Raw genomic sequence first — 22261 nt, forward strand, 5'->3', positions numbered from 1 at the left:
AGCAGGTTCGTGTGCGTTATAAATACTGCCTCCAACCGGGGGAAACAAAATGAGCACCCGAGACACCCGAAAGAGCCGCGTCCGGCCACCGCTTCATGATCACTGCGAGAAGGATGCTGCAACAAGCTCTGAGAGTGTCCGGCCGCAGCGCCTTCCCGCTGCTCAAGTGGATGGAGAGATGGGTCGAGGGCGCTTCATCAGCAGCCGCCAAACAGAAGCAGCAGGAGGCGGTGGAGGTCAGGAGTCTGGACCACATGCCTGGACCGTCGGTGGTCAGCTTCGCCTGGGATCTGTTCGCCAAACGAGGGCTGTCCAGGCTGCACCAGTTACAGGTAAGAAGAGATGACAGAGGAGGTCCAACTTTTGGTTGGAGGTCCTATTTTTACAATAGTTGCCTTTTTAATATCAACATATTCTGCAACATAGTGGACTAAATCAGGGGTTCCCAAAGTGGGGGTCCTTGAGGGGGCTTCCAGGGGTCCCCTGCAAAAAGGGGAATCATTTATTTTCACTATAATTCAAGATTCAAGAGTTTTATTTGCCAAGTACATTGTAATTCTGAGCAGTTTACACCGAGTCAGCTTTAAGAGAAGAAAAGGTAGAAAAGGCACAGGGTAATTACAGTACAATATAATTGCATCCATAAGTAACATGATGACAGGATGTATGACTGTTTTGGTCATAGCTTTAATACACTTTCTGTAATCAAACACCCAAAAAGCAAAAATCGTATCAAATTTGTGTCAGTTTAGGGGTCCTTGACGTAAAAAAGTTTGGGAACGACTGGACTAAATGATAAATATATGTATATATATATATATATATATATATATATATTCAATTCAACCTTTATTGAAGTGTATGTATGCCTTTTTAGTATCAATATATTCTGCAACATAGTGGACTAAATCAGGGATGCACAAAGTGGGGGTCCTTCAGGGGGGTTCCAGGGGTCCCTTGCATGCAAAAAGGGGAATAATTTATTTTCACTATAATTCCTTCCATAAATTACATGATGACAGGATGTATGACTATTTTGGTCATGGGTTTCATACACTTTCTGTAATCAAATATCAAAATCGTATCAAATGGGGGTCCGTGGTATAATTTGTGTCAGTTTAGGGGTCATACACATTTCATACACTTTCTGTAATCAAAAAAAAAATCTTATCAAATTTGTGTCAGTTTAGGGGTCCTTGATGTGAAAAAGTTTGGGAACCACTGGACTAAATGATAATATATATATATATATATATATATATATATATATATATATATATATTGATACACAGGACATTCAAAGAGAGCAGAATGAATGCATTTCTGATAACATAATTGAGATTTAAAGGTGAGCACAGAGGAACTTTCCCCTTTCAGCATATGAATATGAAAACAGCCTTCTAGTGCCAAACTCTGCTCAAGCTTTAAGTGTAACAACATGCAGGCAAAACACATTGTTGAGTGGCTTAAATATAAATTTCCCTTTTGAGACATCATGGTTTGTAAGTTAATTTAGCAATCAGTTATCAACATGTCTGCCAAGTAGAGAACAAGATTTGGCTGATCAAAGTTATGTATCTTCAGTGAAAATATAATCATGAGTAGATTAGAGCAGTGGTTCTCAACCAGGGGTCCGGGAACCCCCAGGGGTCCTTGAGGGAGTTCCAGGTGGTCCCCAGAAAAATGGAGAACTGATTAGTTTAACTATTTAATTCAGTGAGTAAGAGTTTCATGTCCTCCACGGTAATCTCCTCAACTGTAGTTGACAACTAAAGAATTCTGTTAATCATATCTAACAACCAACATCTTTTCGATGGAGGTCCCTGAAGCGAAATATTATCAAACAGGGGTGTGTGACCTAATGTGAATCAGTTTAGGGATCCTTGACACAAAAAAAGGTTGAGAACCATTGGATTAGAGAAAACCTGCATGTAAGCTACATCTAAAGATGGAGATCACCTCATAGCCTGCAGGGTTTTCACAAGTTCCCCCCCCCCCTCTCTCTCTTCCAGCTGGAAGGCGTGCAGCGGTACGGGCCCATGTGGAAGGCGAGCTTCGGCCCCATCCTGACAGTTCATGTGGCCGATCCAGCGCTCATTGAGCAGGTGCTGAGGCAGGAGGGCCAGCACCCCATGCGCTCTGACCTCTCCTCCTGGAAGGACTACAGGCAGCTCAGAGGACACCACTATGGACTCCTGACATCGTGAGTATCACTCTGACACTTCCTAGTAGTAGTCCATAGTGTCAAACTAAATGTAAACTTCAATGATTTGTACTTTCATAGTGTGACATGTGGCGTTACTGGCTGATGTAATTAAGTAACTGAGAACTGAAAACATTAAAATCAAAGATAAGACAGCAGTTGAACTCATTTCATTCATTAATATTAAGCCCTCTTACTGTTTTGCTGATTCAGAATGAAATAAAGTGGACGAAACCTTTTTAATTCAGCAGTTAAACACTCTTGAAAGCCTGACGTTGTACTACTAGTTTAGTAATACTAACACCAGTATTTGTACTCTGTGTGTGTTCCCAGTGAAGGGGAGGAGTGGCAGTCGGTGAGAAGCCTCCTGGGGAAGCACATGCTGCGCCCAAAAGCAGTCGAAGCTTACGATAAGACCCTGAACGGCGTGGTCAGCGACCTCGTTGCCAAACTTCGCCTTCGCAGGGGCTCCCAGGGCCTCGTCTCCGACATCGCCAGCGAGTTCTATCGCTTCGGCCTCGAGGGTAAGGTTTCATGTGGCCTTGAGGCGTGGCGGCATCATGCATCACTACAGGGTGTACCACACCGTGTAAACATTGGTAATTAGGGCCAGCCACATGCAGGGAGAAGCATTATGTGACATTTTAAACATACATGCCTGTCAAAGCCTGTTGTGCCATCATCGATCAACACCAAGTAACCTTTAGGTTAGGTTAGGTTATCTTTATTGTCCCACGAGGGGACATTTCTTTTGCATCCAGGGTTCACATAAAATCAGAATACAAAACACAACATCAACACAATAAAACAAAGAGCTAGAGCAGCCAACTGGAAATTTGTACCAAGTACACATATAAATGTGTAAGGGAAGTGCAAAATGTGCAGCCAGAGTGACTTTAGCTCACCTTTCTAGTGGTGGAAAAAGTACTCAAATCCTTTACTTGAGCAAAAGTATGCAATACAAAAATACTAATTTACAAGTAGAGAGAGAGTCCTGTATTCAAAGTTATTACCAGGAAAAGCAGAATGGCCTATTTCAGAGTGTTATGTTATTATATATATTTATATATTATATTGGATAATTGCACTGATGCATTACAGTGTAAGCAACATTAAATGTTGTAGTTTGTCAAGATGGAGCTAATTTAAACTACACCTACATATAACACTGCATCATATTCTATAAACAGATCATATGCCAGCTGTCAGATGAATGTAGCCCAGTAAAAAGTACAATATTTCCCCCTGAAATGTAGTGAAGTAGAAGTATATGGTAAAATGGAAATACTCAAGTAAAGTACAAGTTCCTCAAAATTGCACTTAAGCTCAGTACTTCAGTTGTACTTGTCTTAATTTCGACCTAATACCAGCTCATAATAACCACTGATTATTGAGTACTCCTCATTCCCCGCCTCAAGGCTCCTCGACAGAGATGAAAGCGCTACATTCATTCATGCACTTCTCCCAGATTTAACCCAGACTAAACACAGTCTCAGTCCAGTGACTGTGTGGTCACGTGCACAGCTCTCAAACGTTTACTCTGCCGTCATGTTGACACTGTTGTTGAAAAGTAAAATGTTAACCATCAGAAGAAGCTTTATTAGATGTGGTTTCATCTCCCTGTGCAGTTTGCGGTACATTCCTGTCAGCCCTCGTGCTGCTTCTTTCTCACCTCCTCATTTATCTTTCTTTTTTTTCTCTTTTTTTCTTTGACAGGCATTTCCTCGGTGTTGTTTGAATCCAGAATCGGCTGCCTGGATGAGGTTGTCCCAGAAGAGACAGAGCGTTTCATCCAGTCGATCAACACCATGTTTGTGATGACGCTTCTCACCATGGCCATGCCCAAGTGGTTACACCAGCTGTTTCCTAAACCCTGGAACATCTTCTGTCAGTGCTGGGACTACATGTTTGACTTCGGTAGGTTCACTTCTCCTGATCATTTGAGTTCAGTGTCGGCGTAGGAAAATGTTAGCCTACTAAATAATAACTCTGATAGTGATGATTGTATGTATGTCATTTTAGTATTTTTTACAAAAACACTGTTGAAAGTGATAAAATTGGAAGATATAATGAAAAAATATATAAAAAATTAACATCAAATACATTTCTTAAAAAGCTGCATGAGCAGAGAAATTCACCAGTTTTTCAACAGTTCCTTTTACCACAGATCCTTTATCCCTTATTAGACTGATCCTTCTATTGTTCTTATTCAGTCAGTTTATTTATTAGTTAGTCTAATTTACATCAGTAATCGTTTTAGATCCTGTATTTTTAGCTTACATATATTGTTGTTGTTTTGTGTTACTGTGTTTTATCTATGTTTTTATGTACAAGCTTCTCCAAACCAATTGCCCCTAGAGGCATTAATAAAGTTGTTTGAATTGAATTGAACATGAAACCAAAACAAACATACTGCACGTCTTTCCACACTTTATGATTATTTTCCTTCCGCTCCTTCTCATTTCTTATTGTCTGTTGCTGGTTTCCACTCAGCGCTGGGTTATCGTCACACTCCTCACTCTTCCAGTACGTTAAGACTCATCCAGATCTGAATCGAACATGTTTAAAATAATCGCTCTGGTGCAAACTGGATCAGGAAGCAGGAGATTAAAGTCTTTAACTCTTACGCACTGCAAGATCATCTGCGCTCTAAGTCTTAAACATCAAACTGTGGTTATAATAAACATAATTCTCTGGTTGTTTTCCCCAAATTTACTACTTACAAACTTTACTAAAGCTCACGACTTCCTGCTTGGTCTCAATATCCTGTCATAATGGCCTCTCATCTCTGTGCTTCCAGCAAAAGGCCACATTGACCAGCGTCTGACGGCCGAAGCAGAGAAGGTTGCCCGTGGAGAGAAGGTGGAGGGTCGTTATCTCACCTACTTCCTGTCGCGGACCGGGCTGCCATTGAAGACGGTCTACAGCAACGTCACCGAGCTGCTTCTTGCAGGAGTCGACACAGTAAGAATGATCACTCTGTCCCCTTCTACGCTGGATTCTGCCGTCGGTTCTCCCTGATTTATTTATTGACCTCTCGTGCACCCTGCCCGTCCTTTCAGATCTCCAGCACCATGTCCTGGTCGTTGTACGAGCTGTCACGTCACCCCGAGGTGCAGGCATCGCTGCGGGATGAGGTGCTGAGCGTGCTGGAGGGTCGGAGCATACCGGAGGCAGCAGATGTGGCCCGCATGCCTCTCCTGAAAGCCACAGTCAAAGAAGTGCTCAGGTACAACTCAAAAGATTTCTGTTCATTTCCTGAAGACATGTAGTTTTTCAACTTTGAAGTTTGCTCATATTATTTAACTTTTGTTTTCCAGGTTGTACCCCGTTATTCCTGCCAATGCAAGAGTCATCACAGAGAAAGACATCGAGGTCGGAGGCTACCTCATCCCTAAAAATGTGAGTGTGTTGAGGGAATTAGCGCACTTTGAAACCATTCGTACTCTGTGATGGATTCTGTGAGGAGTCCTTCTTACTGGGCTAAATGTGAATGTTACGCGTATCTAATAGTAAAATCTTTCCACTCAGACTCTGATCACCCTGTGCCACTTTGCAACATCACGGGATCCAGCGGTGTTTACAAATCCAAATGAGTTCCAGCCCCATCGGTGGCTGAACAAGGACCAGACTCACCACCCGTACGCCTCCGTACCGTTTGGCGTGGGAAAACGCAGCTGCATAGGTCGTCGTATCGCCGAGCTGGAGCTCTACCTCGCTCTCGCCAGGGTGAGTTGGCTGGACCTGATGTCGTGTTTCTTTAAGACTTTGATATAGATAGGTAGTTTGTGATATGACCAGGAAGTAGGACTGCAACTACATTTATTTTCATTGTCGATTAATCTGCTGATTATTTTCTCGATTAATCGATTAGTTGTTTGGTCTATAAAATGATGGAAAACGTTCATCAGGGTTTCCCAAAGCCCAAGATGACGTCCTCAAATGTCTTGTTTTGACCACAACTCAAAGATATTCAGTTTACTGTCATAGAGGAGTAAAGAAACCAGAAAATATTCACATTTAAGAAGCTGGAATCAGAGAATTTTTACTTTTTTTTCTTTAAAAAAATTACTCAAAGTGATTAATCGTTTATCAAAATAGCTGGCAATTAATTTGATAGTTGACAACTAATCGATTAATCGTTGCAGCTACCAGAAAGGCTCTATTTTGTGGTTGAAAACTGTGTATATTCAGCAGTAATTGAGTGTTTGATTATCTGTTGAAAATCAGAACCGTTTTTAACAGTTTTTAACCTCTCAGTCATTTAAAAATGTTTCATGTAACATTTAAAACAACATATATTTGTCTCAAGACATCGTAAACACATTCTATAACAGGCTGCATGTACACAGATTATTTGAATTAGTCAACAAGTGCTTTAGATTGTTTCCGATTAAATATAGTTTGTCAGAAACTGCAGTGTTTCCGACAAATCCTCTTGCTGCATTTTTTCACGGAATAATGTAAGCGATGGGGATTTAAACTGTTGTGCAAATCCAGTTCCTAATGAATTAATTTGATTACTTAATCCAGGGACTTCAGTTAAGAGTCACGACCTAACACTTAGCACGTGATGAGCACTTTTTTTCATTTCAGTCACCCTGGACTAAATCTGTTTTCTCTGTTCACACACTAGATCCTCATAGAGTTCGATGTGAAGCCGGACCCAGAAGGGATTTCCGTGAAGCCCATGACACGGACGCTACTGGTTCCTGAAAGTGTCATTAACCTCCAGTTTGTTGAACGATGACCCACTCTCCTGTGCTGATCTGTTACATGAGAGAGAACGCCCGCAGACGGGAGTTAACACAGGAGCCGTGAGCCGGTTGCACGCAGTTAGAGCGGACCTTCAACCTTCGACACGACACGACAAAGGCCAAAGCCCTCCGTACCCGTAACCTAGTGTCGTGAGGAGAAGGACAGAATGAATGAAGGATGAGCAGCGACAACTCATCACTGAGGCTTTCCACTGGGAGCAGTGTAACTCCAAATGTAATACTGTGGGGTTTTTTTTTTTAGACTAAAATCACCATCAAGCACTTATTTGCACAGAAGCCAAGACTGAGCAGTACGTTTCAATAGACAATCTTAAAGTGAGCGTGTTGGCCGTATTTGAAGCTGATTTTATATTTTCGAGTAACCCCTTCCTTAATCTGATTATGACTTGTGATCGTCTGCGCTTTTAGCTATATACAGAATTTCTTGTGTGTCCTGGTCGTGCAGATATTTCATTTAGTTTCCTGTATATAAGTCTGACATACTCAGTGTGCCATAAATTACTCAAGAGTATTAGGAGAGTCTCAGACTGGCACATGGAAATGCTGTTTCTCCAGCTCTTATTGAGTGCTGCAGGAATGAGTCCTAAATGAGTTAGCATTTTAGCACTTCTGGTTCCCTTGTCTAGAAGTCAATGGGTTTTTAGTTGGATGCCTGAAATAAGGTCTGTGGTTAACACAAGCTGAAGAGATTTTAACATTTTGTTCTACACTATAAAATACATCAATAAATAACCCTCTCTTGAATTTTGAAGCTTTTACGTTAAACTAACAAGTGGCTAAATGAGTCTACTAAACTCCATCACGCCGACTCGCCCGCCTCTACAGCCTTGTTGAGTATACTTGCGCTCATGCGACTGTGGTGTAGTATGTTTATAGCCTAACGTTAGCTTTTTACTTCTGGCGATTGCATTTACACTTCAAAAATCATAAAAGTGGTGTTCATTTGTAAAGATTATCTTTCAGAACAAAATGTGTAAGTATCATAAACGTGTGTTTGCCACTGAGCTTATTTTACCCAATAATCCAAAATCCAATGGAAAAATCCCACTGTTTTTTTGTCGAGGGAACCAGGGTGATGCTAACTTCCTGGTTGGCCTACAAAAATACGTCATCCCTGGAGCACTCTGTTCAGCTACTGTGAGAGTTTTGTGTAGATATGATGTTGATCAAAGTTTATTTTGTAAGATGCTTATGGTCAACTTTTAGTGACGGGTCCCTTTTTTTACAAAACAAATGGCAGCTGTTGAAATGATTCCTGTGTAGGAATGCATGGTGCCACTCTGCACCCAGTCTTTGTCTGTATTGTCCTTAAAATGTAAATATGTGCCACAGTTCAGCAGTGCAGCACAATGCAACTTCTTTAATTTGTTTTAAAACTTCTATGAGTGACATACCACCATTTTGTAAATGTAGTAAGCTTCAGTATCTGAACTCTGTATTTATTCTAATTTAACACAAACTATTACTGTAGATGTCATTAAAAGTTGTCAAGTTGGACTTCTGCCTATTTGTTGATATTTATTTGGCCAAACCAATGAGAATCCAAGTTTACGTCAGCGATATCACCTGTTTCTTTGGTGTTAATGTGATGCCCACTTGTCTTGTTAACCCAAATAATTCACCTCTGTCACGATTCAGCGTTTGCTTCAAGCTCTAACACCATCAGCTGCATCAGATTAGATCTAACCGATCAGACATGTGCTGTTGGTTTGATGCCGGTGACCAACCATCAGGCACGTAGGCAGTGATTTCTAAGAAATACAACACAGAGAATCAAAGTTCCTCCATGACGTGATCATGTGGAGCTGTGGTGCAGCAGCTGTGGGTCGATAACTACTAATACCACACTGTGAAAATATGCCACTACACCTGCATATACACACACACATGCAAGCACACACATGTTATACTCTGCTGATTGACCCCTGACCTCCTAACTGTCTCTTAAACGTGATCCGGTGGGGTCCAGGGGGATCCACTCTTTCTGACTCTCGCTCATTGTCCTCCTCACTGTCAGAGGGAACGACGACCCCAACTGCTCCATCATGTTCCTTCTGCCCATAAAATGTTCTTGTGTACAATAAAATAAAAACATTGACTATGGTTCTAATTATGATATTATCAATCAATCAATCAATCAATCAATCAAGCTTTATTTATATAGCACCTTTCAAACAAGTCAAATGCAATTCAAAGTGCTGTACACACGATTGGCAAAAATGTAGAATGTTAAAAATAGATTTAGAGACTAATGCACACCAAAAAAAACAATATAAAAGTTCATTGAATAAGAAAGCAATAAAAGATGTGTATTTAAGATAATAAAAGATAAATAAAATACAAGAAAATAAAAACAAACAATAAAAATAAATACAAGTTATGAAACTACACAGAATAAGCTGATTGTATTAAAATTTAATAAAACAGAATCAGCAATAAAATGTTGATTAAACAAAATATAGTAAAATAAACACTATAATGATGATGATAAATAAAATAAATATAAACAATAAAACCGTACAATTATAAAACACTACATAAAAGCCAGACCAAATAGATGGGTTTTTAGTTTACGTTTAAAGATATCAATATTTTCAGCTCCTCTCAGTTCCTCTGGAAGGTTGTTCCAGCGGCTGGGAGCGTAAAGGCTGAACACACTTTAGCATGATATTGATCGAACAAAAGTAGCCCAACTGCACAATGTTGCCCTGAGCAACGTACAAAACCCCCCCACAGTTTTAGTATAAATAAAAACAAAATAAATCTTTAAACAACCAAACATACTTCTTTACATACTAATGTAGGCTACATGCATATATATTTTTAGTTTTCTATAAATACATCCATACATCCATGGTTCATGTATTAATTAATATATACAATATATTATATAATAGTTTGTTACCTGAGGGCAACACCATTATCCATAGAGCAGGTGTCAGCAACCTTTACTATCAAAAGAGCCATTTTAGGCAAAGAAAAAAAAGAAATCTGTCTGGAGCCACAAAACATTTGAGCATTGTGATGAAGGTAACACAGCCTACAGTCTAAGTATATAGTATATAAGTCTAATGCAGTGAGGGCCAAAGAGCAAATGTACCACGGAGTATTAGGGCCATATTGAGGGAAAAAAACATCTGCTATTACAAGAATAAAGTCATAACTTTACGGGAAAAAGTCGTAATATTGCGAGAAAAAAGTCATAACTTTACGAGAAAAAAAGTCGTAATATTACGAGAATAAAGTCATAACTGTATGAGAATAAAGTCATAATATTACGAGAAAAAAGTCATAACTTTACGAGAAAAAATTCGTAATATTACGAGAGTAAAGTCATAACTTTATGAGAATAAAGTCATAATATTACGAGAATAAAGTCATAACTTTACGAGGAAAAAAGTCGTAATATTGCGAGAAAAAAGTCATAACTGTATGAGAATAAAGTCATAATATTACGAGAATAAAGTCATAACTTTACAAGAAAAAATTCTTAATATTACGAGAATAAAGTCATAACTTTACGAGAAAAAGTCGTAGTATTACAACATAAAGTCCTAACTTTACGAGGAAAAAAGTCGTAATATTACGAGACTAAGTCATAACTTTATGAGAAAAAAAGTCGGAATATTGCGAGAATAAAGTCATAACTTTAAGAGGAAAAAAGTTGTAATATTACGAGAATAACTTAACTAGTCATAACTTTATGAGAAAAAAAGAAAATAACACGTAAAATTACTACTTTATAATGTTATGACTTTATTCTTATAATATTACGACTTTTTTCTCGTAAACTTCTGACTTTATTCTCATAATATTATGACTTTTTTGATAAATAAAAATGAAAATATAAACAAAAAACAACAGTTATTCATTTCCATGTTTATAAATCCACAGGGTTGCTTAGACCTCTGATATAGAGGAATGAAGATGCTCCAGACGCTCCAGTCCAGCAGGGGGCGCTGCTGCTCTGCGCCGTAAAGCGACCAACCGCCGTAAAAACCTCACAGGAAGAAAACAGACTAGCAGCTAGCTAATGCTAACCTGCTAACCAGGCATCATATGTCACATCCATGTAGCCAGTTAGCCATGTAGCTATCCAGCGAGGCGTTTACAAAAGACATACATCGCTTATACAGACTCCAGGTAACGGATCAGACACCACAACGACGGAGAACAGCGAGGAAAGGTGAGTCACCAGACGGAGCAGCTAACGGTCACTGTAATGCTAACGAGCTAATGCTAGCGAACGTTGTGCTAGCTAAGCTAAGCTAAGCTAATGCTAGCTAGCCGATATAAACGAGCGTTATTCTCATTAAATGAGGTTTTCTAACCAAACACACTGAAGTGCAATATTGTTTTTGCAAGATATCTTGCTCGCAACACTTATTAGATTCATGTTAAATGTTACAGATTAAAGACAGAAGGAGAGGCACTGTGGCTAACATTACATGTAAACAAAGGTAGAGCTAAGTTCATTAGCTACTCTGACTCCCATAAACAAACACACAGATACTCCACATACAGAGCTGGTGGTCATTTTTGTTAACTTGCATTTATTCATTATTATTATTATTATTAATATAATATGCTATTTATATTTATTATTTATTATTAAATAAATAAAATAATACATAAACATTATAAATACATTATTTATTTATTATATTTATTATTTATTATAATATTTTTTATATATATATTTAGTAATTTTTATATTTATTTATAATGCTTCATTCATTTTGTTGACTTGCATTTATTAATTATTATTATTATTATTATTATTATTATATGCTATTTCTATTTATTTATTATTAAATAAATAAAATAATAAATAAATACACAAACATTTGAAATAAATTATTTATTTATAATTTATTATAATACATTTTTTTTTATATATTTAGTCATTTTTATATTTATTTATAATGCTTCATTCATTTATTCATCTGACATTCATAGACTCATGCAGGTGCATTACACCGTGTGATTGTTTCTTAGATCAGGGGTGGATTTAACAGAGTTTATCCTTTGATATTGCAATATATTGTTATTAATTGTTTTTTGTATTTGTTTGTTTGTTTTATTGACACAACAAACATGAATTACTTCTTTTTTGTTTACTTCCATTTACATGCATGTTCTTTTTAAATATCTATATATTGTAATTTGCTTTATGAATTGTATATATGTGTATATATATATATATATATATATATATATATATGTTTTTGTTTTTATTTTGTTTTTTTTTATTTTTATTTATTATTGTATTGATGCTTTTGGCAATATTGTTCACCTGACAGTCATGATCAATAAAGCGAAATGAATTGAAGTAACATTGTGGATACACTACTTTAATTTTAGGTGTAAATCCGTCTGTCTGGTTATAACTTTGACGCTATGTTTCCTATTACGAGTTAACGTAAAGATGTAACGTTAATATCATGTTGTCATACAGGGTTGTTAAGATTAATGTATTCCTGAGTACCCATTAGAGTCCAATAAAAATAGCTTGTCAATGTGAGATACTCCTGTAGTACACAGACCTCCTGCTCACGTCAACAACCTTTACTGCTCTTTCGAAAGAGATCAAACTGCTGTTGGATTGTAATTACTGTTTACAACCTGTAAGATGAGTTTGTTGAGTTTGCCCCAGCTCTCCAAAAACACAAAATCTAAGAAGAAGAAGAAGAAGAACCTGTAAGATAAAGTTTGTGCTCCTTAGAAACTGCAACTCTGTGAAGTTGTGCCATAGAAAGGATGTCTGGTCTCACCATGTCTTTAGTCATGCTACTCTGACCTGAGAAATGTCAGAGGATTATTTCCTGATGTGTTTCATGTTATCGTTGAACAGATGCAATCGGGTGACCCTGTGGTTGGTGCACCGATGGCAGTCGCTGGTGCTCAGAGTCGGTCAGAGGACGAAGAGTCACTCGGAGTAAAAGATGTGAAAAGGACGGCAACACAAGCGTTTGGCAGTGGTGTTCCCAAGCGCAGAAGTTCCTCCAGGTTTGAGTTATACTCCTGTATATTGCATTATTCCAGCAGAATAATCTATACATTTTTATTTTGAATTCTTGTTTAATGCTGCTATGAATATTTTACCGTGTGTTTCTGTGGTGCTCAATACTGTCCTTAGGTCAATAAAGAGGAAGAAGTTTGATGATGAATTGGTGGAGAGCAGTCTCGTGAAGTCTTCCAGTAGAGTCAAAGGCCCTCCTGTCATAGAGCCTGTCCGCTGTTCAGGGAGCGAACCTTCATCTAGCGAGAAAAAAAAAGGTACAAAAGACCTGAACCCCCACATTCTTGAAGAATCTCATAGCAAAGATGATGAGCTTACAGACGTTTGATGGATATTTTCTGTGCCTTTATGCGACTCTGTCAGGTGACAAAATCAGGAACCTCTCTCACACTGCCTCTCAGCATGGTAGTAAACCCTGCACCCATCACTAAAAGAGTCAAGAAAAGCAAGCAGCCTCTACATATTACTAAAGACTTGGGAAGATGGAAACCCACTGATGACCTGCTACTTATAAATGCAGTGTTGCAGGTGAGTAGTATAAAAGTTGAAATTATTGTCCGAAAGGATAATGTTTAGGAATAAATGTGACCAGTTTGTCTGTGTGAGTCATTTTGTCAGTTCTAATGAGTCTGTATTTGTCTCTAGACCACAGACCTAACCTCTGTTCATTTGGGGGTCAAGTTCAGCTGTCGTTTCACGTTGCGGGAAATTAAAGAGAGGTGGTACGCTCTTCTCTACGATCCTGTCATCTCAAAGTAAGAAGAGACCCACCCGACAGCAGCTTTACCTTCCCCTCCAAGTTTCTATATTGGTTACCCATTTAGGAGATTAAATTCTCTCTGTTGTCTCTCTCTTTAGGCTGGCATGGCAGGCCATGCGTCAGCTTCACCCAGAAGCCATTGCAGCAATCCAAAGCAAAGCTCTCTTCAGTCAGGCTGAGGAGGCACTGCTGGCTAAGATTGGTTCAGTAAGTGAAACATAAAATATCAAACAATCTAATCAGTTTAAAGTTACTGTACCGTAGCATACTTGTTAAATGTAAACATTTGACTCATGTATTCACAAGTAGTTTTGTTTTACATTCATCATTGAACAGACTAGTCAGCCCAAACTGGACGTGTTCCAGGAGCTTCTGAGCAAACACCCCGGTGTCTTTCACCCATCTCGCACCCCTAAGAGCCTGCTGGTACACTGGCAGCTGCTGAAGCAGTACTACCTACTGGATGACCAGAGCGGTAAGTTGAGTTGCCTACACATTTACACCAATATAATTTCAAAGCATTTAGTAGTTGTATTTGGGCAAATTGAAAAAATGCCTTATGTTCTCGAATGTACATCAAATTATGAATAAACCTGTGAGACTTAGGGGGCTTTCACAAGCCAACATTTAGACCGTTTTAATTGAACTCTGTTGCGGTTCGCTTGGGCAGTTGTGAACGCAGCGCAACGAACCAAAACACAGGCTGCCTGTGCATGCATTTGTTGAGATGGACACAGGTAAACGACAGGTTGGGCCAAAGAAAACATACAGAATATGATAAGTAAAGTCCACAAAAACAGTGACGTTTATAAAGTCATTCAAGATAACTTTAAAAAATTGACTATGCTTCTCTGAAATGATTAATAAAAATCTGGATAGCAAATAAAGACCATATAATTTTTTGAATAGTCATATAAAGTAAAAACTTAAGTGTGAGTCTTTAGTGTGATATGAGGAATTCCTGGGTGTTGTTTTCCTAGATAAAGTGATGGGCGTTGAACAGTTCTGTTTGTAATCGTCTTGTTGGCTTTGATTGTGTTTCAGTCCAGCCTCTCCCTAAAGGTGACCAGGTCCTCAACTTCTCTGATGCTGAGCAGATGGTCGATGATGTAAAGTTAAAGTAAGATGGTCTTTCATTTTGCAGTATTAATGTGTTTGTTGCTGATAAGAAAGTGTTTTATTATCTTCTATTGTAATTTTCAACGCTGATACATTTTTCTGTTTCTTTTCGCACAGGGAGAGTAGAGATGAGGTGTTAGAACATGGTGAGAAATTGGATTATGAATACAATTCATTTTGCACAGCATAAATTAAATCTTTGATAATCTTGATATTGCTTATATAAATATCCTTACCTATGATTTACCTTTGTCTGTACATTCAGAGCTGATGATTTCCGATCGCCACCAAAAAAAAGAGATCAGACAACTGGAGCAGGAGTTGCCTCGTTGGCAGGTCCTCGTGGACAGTATTACAGGTAACTTTTCACTCACTAGGCACATGTAGATGGCTTTTATAGGTATATTTCTTTTGAGAAATCCAGTTTAATGGAACTAATTTGTGTTTGTGTCACCAGGGATGAGCATGCCTGACTTTGACAACCAGACTCTGGCAGCGTTACGAGGAAGAATGGTACGCTACCTCATGAGATCACGAGAGGTAAGAAATCGTTCAGAAACAGTTGTTACAGATGAGCAATGTAGATATTATGTTTGTGACAAGGAAACGGTGAGAGGAATTTCCTATCTGCGAATATGTATTCTCGCTATGATGCTAATGATCTTGTTATTCCTGTTCACACAGATTACGTTGGGCAGGGCGACCAAGGATAAACCAATAGATGTAGATCTATCGCTAGAGGGACCTGCCTGGAAAATATCAAGAAAACAAGGTGAATAAACTCATATGCTGTCAGGTTGCAATGTAACATACAAAACAATGTTTTTAAAAAACAGAATTAAGTGAAACATTCCCACAATTTAAGTTTTTTGAACATTTGAGCTATGGTTTACTTATATAATATATTTTACATTTTTTGATGTTGAGATTATTTAGCCTAATGATTACCAAATATGTTCTATTTTTTAAAGTCAACACAACACTGCCAGTCACCCCATTTGTATTTGGCCAAGACCTGCTCTGAACATAAATATGTGACATTTGAGTAATGCAGGCTTGTATAAAGTAAGCGTGGATATTGCAACTGAAACACAAATTAATATAGCTCGTCGCAGGCCCCCAATTGCATTTTCAACCAGAGGAACCAAGGTCTAGACTTACTTCTGCTGTAGTTCCTGCAAAAGGTCCCGTCTCTGGGTGTAGTACTCTCCTGGAACGTGGCTAATTCTTCACAGCATTCTGGTCGGGGGAATATATATTTATGTGCTTTGTTTCATCTTATAACAGCTTAGCTGCTGCTTTGGCCTCAGCAAGTTATGGAAACAAAACCTGTGCAAATTGCATTAGAGTGTCACAATAATTTTTTGTGTCATCGTTTGTATCTCAAAAGGTTAAGGCCTTTTAATAGTTTTGAATCAACAGTTGATTTTATACCTGTATATTTATTTTCTTGATTTATTTTCATATTAAAGTGATAGTTCAGGTGTTTTTGAAGTGGGGTTGTTTGAGGTACTTATCCATAGTCAGTGTATTACCTACAGTAGATGACGGTCGGCACGCCCCCAGTTTGGAGAAGCAGACAGGAGTTACCGCACGGGAGCAAAGCTATATAGTGCTGTGGACGGGGTCACCAGCAAAATGTATTTTAGTCACCTAGAAGAGAGGCCCATCTAAAAAAAACAATATTGTCCACTGTATTTTAAATATTTTCACAGCTTTACGACGGAGAACTGAAGCTGTTGTATCCATCTATTCTCTCGCCAAAGCCACCAGAGTCCCTTGAAAAAAAATGTAATTTTATCTCGCAGACACAAATAAACTCACGATCAAGGCAGCGGTAGACCAGCCATTCTCGTGTTCTGCAAGGGAAAATTAAATGGAGTCTGGTTGCTTTAGCGAGAGCATGCATAACGGCTTTAGTTCCCTGTCAGTAAACATAGACTGTATAGCTGTCTCACTGCAAGGTAAACCGGCGAAAATATTCAAAATATAGCGTACGGTTAAACTGATACAGATTTTTTTAGGCGGGCCTTTATTTTAGGTGCTAAAATAGGTTTTGCTGGCAGCCCCGTCCACAGCAGTACATTACTTTGCTCCCGTGCGGTAACTCTTCTTCTCCAAACTGGGGGCGTGCCGACCGTCATCTACTGTAGGTAATACACTAACTATCGATAAGTTCCTCATACAATCCCACTTCAAAACACCTTTAAATCCCTTTAAAACTTAGTAATTGTTTCAATTGGCATCAATTGATCCTCTCTAATGTTGCTGAAAGTAACCAAACTACTAATTATCAGTCAATAATCTTGATGTATTTTTTAAACTAATTATCATATCATATTGATGTCTACAGGAATTATTAAATTGAAGAATAATGGAGACTTCTTCATCGCCAATGAGGGCAGACGACCCATCTACATTGATGGCAGACCGGTCCTGTCGGGCAACAAGTGGAAACTCAACAACAACTCAGTGGTGGAGGTGTGTGGAGGGTGTGAACCATGATCTATCTGAGTGGTACTGAGTGAGACATGGCCCTAACACTAACATACTGTATCTGTCTCTTCAGATTGCAGGTCTTCGCTTTGTGTTTCTCATTAACCTGGAACTCATCTCACTTATAAAAGCTGAAGCAGCCAAGATGACGCCGCAGTGAATGTCAGCCATCCGGCAGAAGAACATACTGGACGCAAACTGGCAGGCGATCCGATCCGGTCAGTCCTGCTATGTCCAACAGTGGTTAACAGTTTATCTCATGAAGCGCAGTAGTACTACCACGAATCAGACCGACAACGGCCACATTAACCTGAAATGTGAATTCTAAACAGACTACAGCTCAATCCTGGAGAAAGGTAGTAACAAATGTTACTTGTTGTTTGGACAGTTTCCATGTTGTAATGTAGACACGTTTTTTTTTTTTTCCTCAATTTTTTCAGAATATTGTATTTAAATTCTGTAGTAAAGCTTTTTCAAAATATTAAACTTGTATACACGCTGTTCTGAAGTTTTGAGTCCAATCTGCAAAAAAAATGAAATACATGGAGATGTGAGAAAAGGACTTTAGATATCATTTGACTTGTTATCTGTGGCCCGAATCTCTCATAGTATATCTTTTAATATGAGTATATTTAGATGTTATGAAAGGTTTGTCCATATTTTCTTTTACTAGAATGATTGATCAGTTAGAAATCAGAAAATGGTAACAGGAAATGTATGTCTCAGACACTTGACCACAGAGGACCAGTGAGCTACTTCCTACACTTACATAAGCAGGTAACTCGCCTCTTGAATGACTCGCATATGAACCAGCAATGGATTAATAGAATAGTAAAACGTGACGTGTTTAGTGCTTTTGGATCCTTTTATCAATGTTCTTAAACCTCACATACTGTCACATCAATAACATAAATTATTTTGAAAAGACTTCACTAAACTAGAACAGTTTGGTGTAAATAGATCACTTTGTTATCAAGGTGGGGATGGGGAACGAATGGGGGGGGGGTGAACTGTCTGTTTGTGATTTTATTTGTTTTTCATCATCAAACACTGAAAAAAATCACAGTGAAATGTTAAGAAATCTCCGTAGCATATGACAGGGATGTGGGAGAACTACTTACTTGAGGGAAAATGTTATATTAATACTCAAGTTAAACTTTTTTTTTTGCATATTCTTTTAAAACCAGTGACCAAAACATACAAAAGATAATACAAATAATTTGAATAAATATTGAAATCAAAGGCAAGCAAGAATTGGTAGAAGTACTGTATAACTGTAGCTCTTGACTGTTTATTGCAGCAGTGTTGATTCTGTACACTTTGCCAACAGGTAGTGCTAGAGAGCCCAGTATGCACACACAGTGTAAGTGATAGGGTTTCTCTACAGTAGAAGCAAATACTCAATATATTTTGAACAGTACTATTCTGAGATGTATTTCTAATACTTTTGATCAGGCTGAAATACTGATCATACCTATCTCATGGCAGGTGGTTACACTTTAAAAACTACAAAAAAAAACTTGTTTAGGGGAAATCTTTCTGGCATTTACAGCTCTAGTACATGAACAGATTGCACCCACCTGCATACCATTTTCCTTAGACAAATATGTATTTAAGGTGTGTGTAGAGTGCGACTGTGACCTGATGTGGAAATGTCAGACAGATCTGTCCCATAACTTGTTTTGTCTGTAAAATGTGTCGCTGATCAACAGGATGTTCTGGTCCATTTCACAAAGTGTACTTCACTGACATGAAGGTGGAAATAAGGACACTGGACAATCTAAACACCCACAGAAATGACCTGGATAACTTAGGGCATGTGTAAAAGAAAAAAAAAATCTACCAGGGATGTTGGAAATACCGTCATCAAAACACAGACAGTGCAGTCCAGTGGATCTGTTGTTGCCATGGAAACTCCATTCTAACCTACAGGTTATGTTTTTACTGGATTCTCCAAACATGGCACAGCTCACACAAGCAAAGTTTAGACAAGAGAAACAGACAATCCTCAGCCACATTTTACACAACAGTGGTCAAAACTACATATACACTTCTTTTTCAACATTCTGCTTCTCAAATATGTGTCGTTTCAGGTTAGTAGTTGTAAATGCCTAAAAAATGTTGCATTGAAAGAGAAGAAACTTTTAACTTGAATTAATAAATAATACTGTTTTTTTAAAGAGAGCATATTTAATGTACTGTAAAAAAAACAACACTATCACCAAGAAGAGCAGAAGCAGCTCCTTGTATTATAACTGGTGTGATTAAGATGAACTCCTTAATGACACAAACCAGTAAGACAACAGTGTTCACTGGTGGAAATGGGGCAAAGGATTACTAGGTTTCTAACACAAAAAATACACCTAGAAAAAAAAGCAAAAGCAAAGCAAAAGAGAAAGAATTGCACACGTGGTGATCTCTGTGAGAAAGAAACAGAAAGTAATGGGGTTTATGGGAAATGTTGGTTTTAATTTTGAGAAACAATGTAAAATACAGTTTATCAACCATTAGTCTCAAATAGGCTTATTCTTTAATTTCTTCCCAAGGCTTCACAATTCAAAAAAACTTTATTATGTTTATGTAACAACAGTTAAAATTATCTAATTACACACAACACCAGTTTAATTTTGTTGCTGCTGATTTAGTATTGTTATTGTTAAACACTTTTTCCACTTTTCCCACACACACCTGGTGAAGTTGTAATATATCAGAATCAGAAATACTTTATTGATCCCCGGGGGATCAGTTACAGTTGCTCTTATATAAACATAAAGAAATGTAAGAAAATAGAAATAAAAGAGTAAGTAACATGTAAATGATGTATGTAATGCTATAACACATAACACTATATTATGTAGAGAAAAATAAGGATATGAAATTAGAATATAAGAAATATGTACAAATATGTGCATTAAAGACATATAATATATGACTTATAACCACACACTCACACACACACACACACACACACACACACACACACACCCACACCCTATCTACAGATCTACAGTCGACTGGAACAATAAAGTGTCCTGATAAAGACTTCCTCTTTAACTCCAGCTGATAAGGGATGCCAGCCAGCAAGATTACAGAGGATCTACTTTGACCTCAACAAATAAAATAAATCAAATTAAAAAGATGCTTCTTCAGAGGATAAGAAATACTCACTGAGGATTTTCTACAGTATTTTCCACTTTCTTTCCTTTCAGAGGGCAAACTAGAAGAAGACATCTACACCCCCTCTTGCAAGCAGACTGTTCATGCTGCTCTTGCATTTGGTCTGTCTGATATCATCAGGGTGTCTGATTTCAGTCTGTCTGTCTGTCTGTCATGCAAGCTCTATGCTCGACTACACCCCGCTCTGCAGCCCAGCTGTTGTTTTATACAATATTCCCTTATCTGCTGCCATGTTGTGTGTTTTATTCAACCCTTCCCCTCTGCATGTTTACCATTTAAACTAAGGTGCGTTCAGGGTTCGCTCAGAGAGTTCATAACTGGAAGAGACAGAGAGTTTGAAAAAACAGTAAGATATGCTGGAGCATGGCTGTATTAACCTACAGGGAAGCCCTGGGGCAAAAATGTACCGTGGTGGTACATATTTTCATCGGTGCATATTCCCAAACAAATTAAATAAAATTTGGGAACCTCACCTTGGGAATTTCAGGACTCTTGAGGCCCTTTAAACCTGCAGTAGGCAGAATGTTTTTGGCATCATTGGGCAAAAAAATCCATAATAACCTTTCAGCATATTGTAATTCAAGTGTTCTGAGAGAAAACTAGACTTCTGCACCTCCTCATGGCTCTGTATTCAGGCTTTAAAAAGTCTAGCCTGTGACGGGAGACTTTGACCAATCACAGGTTATTTCAGAAAGAGAGAGAGCGTTCCTATTGGCTGTGCTCCGGCTGGTGGGCGGTGCTTGGTATTTCCTCAACTGATCTCAACATGGCTGCCGGGTCACAAACTTTCTCATTTTACAGCTAAACAGTACACTACAAGATGTTTCTGAAAACATTTGAGGCGAGAAATAGGCATCACAGTAACAGAATATTGATTAATATTTGATCAGCTCTGCCTAGTTTGACTGTTTGATCGGAGTTTGCGAGTGATTGACAGCTGCTCAGAGACGGCAAGGCTCCAGCTCGGCTCTGATTGGTTGTTTTCCTCCGGTCTGTGAAATCTTGCAGATGCCATTAGGAGCGTAGCTTTGGTCTCCAGGGCTGGAGTCTCTGCTGTACTCTGCTCCTCTGCTCCTCTGCCTGCCTGCCTTCACTCAGCTCGCTCCACTCTCACGTGCATGCGCGCACACTACACACTGCAGAAGAGTTAGTTTAGCTCTGAGAATATCTAGTAAATGTACAGTGGACGTTTGTGCAGAAATAACTGCTGCAGCTCCTCAAGACTAACAGAGGTTTCCCGTGTCTTGTGAAGTGACCGGGCTCCGCAGCGAGAAATGTTATCGTCTCCGACCGGCTGCCGGAGTCTCCCTCCGACCGCGGTCGGGAGGCTGAAGCAGGAAAAGCCAACACTAGGATCAGCAGTGATTCATGGAGAGACCTTCGTCTGGTCAGGTAACATATAGAGTGAAATATAGTGATATTGTGGTTTTAGCTGACGTATGTCACCTCACTGTTTTGACGGATGCTCGCTCACATTCAGGTAGCGCGTTCACACGGGCGAGCGCGAGCAACAGGACACCGCCTTTCGTTGACTTAACGGCCACAGGTGTCGCTGTTACAACCACTTTCTGATTCTTACAAACAGTCCCTTTAAAAAAAAAAAAAAATTTTAAAATCATATTTGCTCCAATTCTACTCACTGCAGCTTTAGTAGACACTGGTACAGGTGCAGGACTTTCTACTACTACTTTACGACTTTCTAATAA

General features: G+C 38.7%; 2 protein-coding genes across 4 annotated transcripts; both read left to right on the top strand.

Annotated features, from left to right (window-relative positions):
* LOC119489175 (25-hydroxyvitamin D-1 alpha hydroxylase, mitochondrial) lies at nucleotides 1-17374 on the top strand. 2 transcript variants are annotated; one of them, XR_005207123.1, is made up of 10 exons: nucleotides 96-332; nucleotides 2013-2203; nucleotides 2537-2727; nucleotides 3920-4120; nucleotides 5004-5167; nucleotides 5266-5432; nucleotides 5524-5605; nucleotides 5735-5932; nucleotides 6840-7107; nucleotides 17364-17374. XR_005207123.1 is itself a non-coding variant. In XM_037771350.1 (9 exons), the coding sequence occupies exons 1-9, from the start codon at nucleotides 96-98 to the stop codon at nucleotides 6951-6953; spliced, it is 1545 nt and encodes a 514-aa protein (XP_037627278.1). In that variant the 5' UTR covers nucleotides 1-95; the 3' UTR covers nucleotides 6954-7945. The 2 variants fall into 2 exon arrangements, 1 of the variants encoding a protein (XP_037627278.1); XM_037771350.1 differs by lacking the exon at nucleotides 17364-17374 and having other exon boundaries at nucleotides 1-332; nucleotides 6840-7945.
* On the top strand, nucleotides 10936-19205 carry mcrs1 (microspherule protein 1). Of its 2 annotated transcripts, XM_037771360.1 has the most exons (14): nucleotides 10936-11167; nucleotides 12836-12990; nucleotides 13121-13257; nucleotides 13365-13531; nucleotides 13649-13758; nucleotides 13862-13970; nucleotides 14100-14238; nucleotides 14808-14883; nucleotides 15000-15028; nucleotides 15148-15240; nucleotides 15340-15422; nucleotides 15567-15654; nucleotides 17236-17363; nucleotides 17452-17952. In XM_037771360.1, the coding sequence occupies exons 2-14, from the start codon at nucleotides 12836-12838 to the stop codon at nucleotides 17536-17538; spliced, it is 1401 nt and encodes a 466-aa protein (XP_037627288.1). In that variant the 5' UTR covers nucleotides 10936-11167; the 3' UTR covers nucleotides 17539-17952. The 2 variants fall into 2 exon arrangements, with proteins under 2 accessions (XP_037627288.1, XP_037627297.1); XM_037771369.1 differs by lacking the exons at nucleotides 10936-11167; nucleotides 12836-12990 and having other exon boundaries at nucleotides 13126-13260; nucleotides 13367-13531; nucleotides 17452-19205.
* Nucleotides 19206-22261: the final 3056 nt, after the last annotated feature.

The sequence above is a fragment of the Sebastes umbrosus genome, chromosome 1 (genome assembly GCF_015220745.1).
Source record: "Sebastes umbrosus isolate fSebUmb1 chromosome 1, fSebUmb1.pri, whole genome shotgun sequence".
NCBI lineage: Eukaryota > Metazoa > Chordata > Actinopteri > Perciformes > Sebastidae > Sebastes > Sebastes umbrosus.

Bases quoted from the DNA above. Each gene is read 5' to 3' on its own strand.
- LOC119489175 (XM_037771350.1), top strand. From the start codon at position 96: ATGATCACTGCGAGAAGGATGCTGCAACAAGCTCTGAGAGTGTCCGGC. The intron at 4,121-5,003 runs GTAGGTTCACTT...CTGTGCTTCCAG, and splicing joins GGACTACATGTTTGACTTCG to CAAAAGGCCACATTGACCAG. The intron at 5,933-6,839 runs GTGAGTTGGCTG...TTCACACACTAG, and splicing joins TCTACCTCGCTCTCGCCAGG to ATCCTCATAGAGTTCGATGT.
- mcrs1 (XM_037771360.1), top strand. From the start codon at position 12,836: ATGCAATCGGGTGACCCTGTGGTTGGTGCACCGATGGCAGTCGCTGGT. The intron at 12,991-13,120 runs GTTTGAGTTATA...TACTGTCCTTAG, and splicing joins AAGCGCAGAAGTTCCTCCAG to GTCAATAAAGAGGAAGAAGT. The intron at 14,239-14,807 runs GTAAGTTGAGTT...ATTGTGTTTCAG, and splicing joins CCTACTGGATGACCAGAGCG to TCCAGCCTCTCCCTAAAGGT.